The 2,171-nt window shown below is 48.0% G+C and overlaps 1 protein-coding gene across 1 annotated transcript; it reads left to right on the top strand.

The window, feature by feature from the left end:
• Nucleotides 1-641: 641 nt before the first annotated feature.
• On the top strand, nt 642-1,193 carry LOC120110392 (pentatricopeptide repeat-containing protein At2g36240-like). The gene has a single exon (XM_039125216.1). The coding sequence runs from the start codon at nt 642-644 to the stop codon at nt 1,191-1,193; it is 552 nt and encodes a 183-aa protein (XP_038981144.1).
• The last annotated feature ends 978 nt before the right edge of the window (nt 1,194-2,171 follow it).

Raw genomic sequence — 2,171 nt, 5'->3', positions numbered from 1 at the left:
TAAACAAAGAGGAATTTATAATACATTTCAATAAGTTTTATATACTTTTTAGGAAGAATCATATTCTCTTGAAAAATAATGATGCACAAAATAAGAATTACTCGACACATGAAAGGGAAGTATAAGTTGCATTTTAGATCCAATCCGAACCATTTTTTAACCAAAGGGTAAAGAAAAAAACCTCCAGTCTAGCCATCCTAGATACCTCTAATTAAAGCTGCAAATGGGTTGGGGTTGACCCGTAACCCGACCTGACCCGATCCGATCCTTTTTAGAGGACCCGTGGGCGGGTCGAGTTCTAAAATTAGATTCATTCCATTTTTCGGATTGGAATCTGGGTTTATCGAATCTCGACCTGACTCGGACCAGACTCATTATTTTTTGGATCAATTTTGGATTGTTTACCCAACAATTCGACCCGACCGAACCCGAATTATTCATTTGGGCCCACAGGCCACAGTCGTAGGAAAAATCGCTCAATCACTTGATTCTCTCCGTCGCTCTGTCAGTTCGACTCCGTGAGGACAGAGGCCCAATCGCTTCACTCTTCACTACTTTAAGATTGCACCCTTCTCCTTCCACCGTCTCTTCATTGAGAAAGAATCCTCTCCCGAACCCTAACCCTAACCTTGACCCTAGCCATGGCGTCGTCCCCAATCCTTCCTCCCCCCGGCTCTTGTCCTCTCCCTCTCCCCTGCACCCCCTTCCCACCTCGCCTACTTCTTCCGTTCCCACCTCAACCCATCCTTCACCCCTTTCGACCTTCTCCACCTCCTCCTCTACCGCCTTCGACACCACCCTGGCCTCGCCCCTATGACCTCAATGTCTTCTTTTGGGCCGCCAACGTTAACTCCTTCCGCCACGATCCCCGCACCTACGAGTGGATGGTTCGCACGCTCCTCGCCACCAGTCGCCTCGACCCCCTTCTCCGCCTCCTCCCCTCCCACCCCTGCCCCTGCGCCGACGGTGTCTCCGCCCGCCCCCACCTCAAGCTCATCTTTCGCTTCCCCCTCCGCGCTTTCTGCTGCGCTGGCCAATTAGCTGACGCCGCTATCATCGTCAACGATGCTCGCTGCTCTCTCGACGGCCACACAACCGACACCCTCTACATCATCCTCCTCCATGGATTCACTCGGTGGGGTGATCACCAAAAAGCTCTCGACTTGTTCGACAAAAACAATACCCAAACCTAGATCTAGATCCGGATCTGAATTTTTTAGGTTGGGTCTGGATTAGACATGGATCCGACCGGATCTGAATGACCCGTTGGGTCAAAATCTATAGTCGTGGATCCAACCCGACCTGATGTTTTATTGGGTTGGGCCTGAGTCAAAAATTAGAACCCGAATAAGAAACCAGGTTGGGCCATAATTATTTATGAGCCAATCCGACCGATTGCATCCCTACCTTTAGTAATGTAATGGCCATCATTTAGCCATTATTGCAATCAAAACAATAGCCTTTATATGGAAGAAAATATAATATTTTGAAAGAAAATTCAGAACCTCTGATCTGATTTCAGGAATATTCCCCCTGAGGGGGACGAGGCCGGAGGCCGAAGGGGGGTAAGAATATCCTATAAAAGATAGGAAGGGGAGGGGGTTCGGGGGAAGGGAAACCTTCCCTTCCCCAGAAATCTTTAAAGTTTTCCGAACCTAAGTTTGCGAGGTTCAGGTTCCATACAGTGTTTTGTTGTATCCGTATGGAGCCAGTATCGGTCGATCGCGTTGGGACACCACCCCGTTGGTTCATCGATTTGGTGGGAGTAGTTCTACTTTTCTTTTCCTATGGCACAGCTATTTGCCTACCGAATTTTACCTAACCCAACATATATCTGCCTTCTTGTATGTATCAATTCTGGATCTCTAAACCTTTTGATTCACTTACTTAATGTTCTCCGCTCAATCCTCTCAAAGGGCGAGGGCACTTCAGCTCTAGTCTCACCTCCTTATAGAAGAATGGAGCCTTTTTTTCTTCGATTTGGTGAGGTTGCCTGAATTGGTCTAAGAGTCAGGGCTGTTTATTCCGTTAGGTGTTTGGTTTGGTTATGGAAGTCAGGTATTGGATGCCATCTCTGAGGTAAGGGATGGGATTCAATACCGGGTAGGTAAGGCTTCGCCGTGGGTTCCCTCAATCAGTGGTACGTACAAGAAGGCGGAGATCTAGTTGGT

The sequence above is a fragment of the Phoenix dactylifera genome, chromosome 4 (assembly GCF_009389715.1).
Source record: "Phoenix dactylifera cultivar Barhee BC4 chromosome 4, palm_55x_up_171113_PBpolish2nd_filt_p, whole genome shotgun sequence".
In the NCBI taxonomy this organism is placed as follows: domain Eukaryota; kingdom Viridiplantae; phylum Streptophyta; class Magnoliopsida; order Arecales; family Arecaceae; genus Phoenix; species Phoenix dactylifera.
The sequence above is the reverse complement of the archived record's forward strand: the minus strand, read 5'-3'. Positions and strand labels throughout refer to the sequence as shown.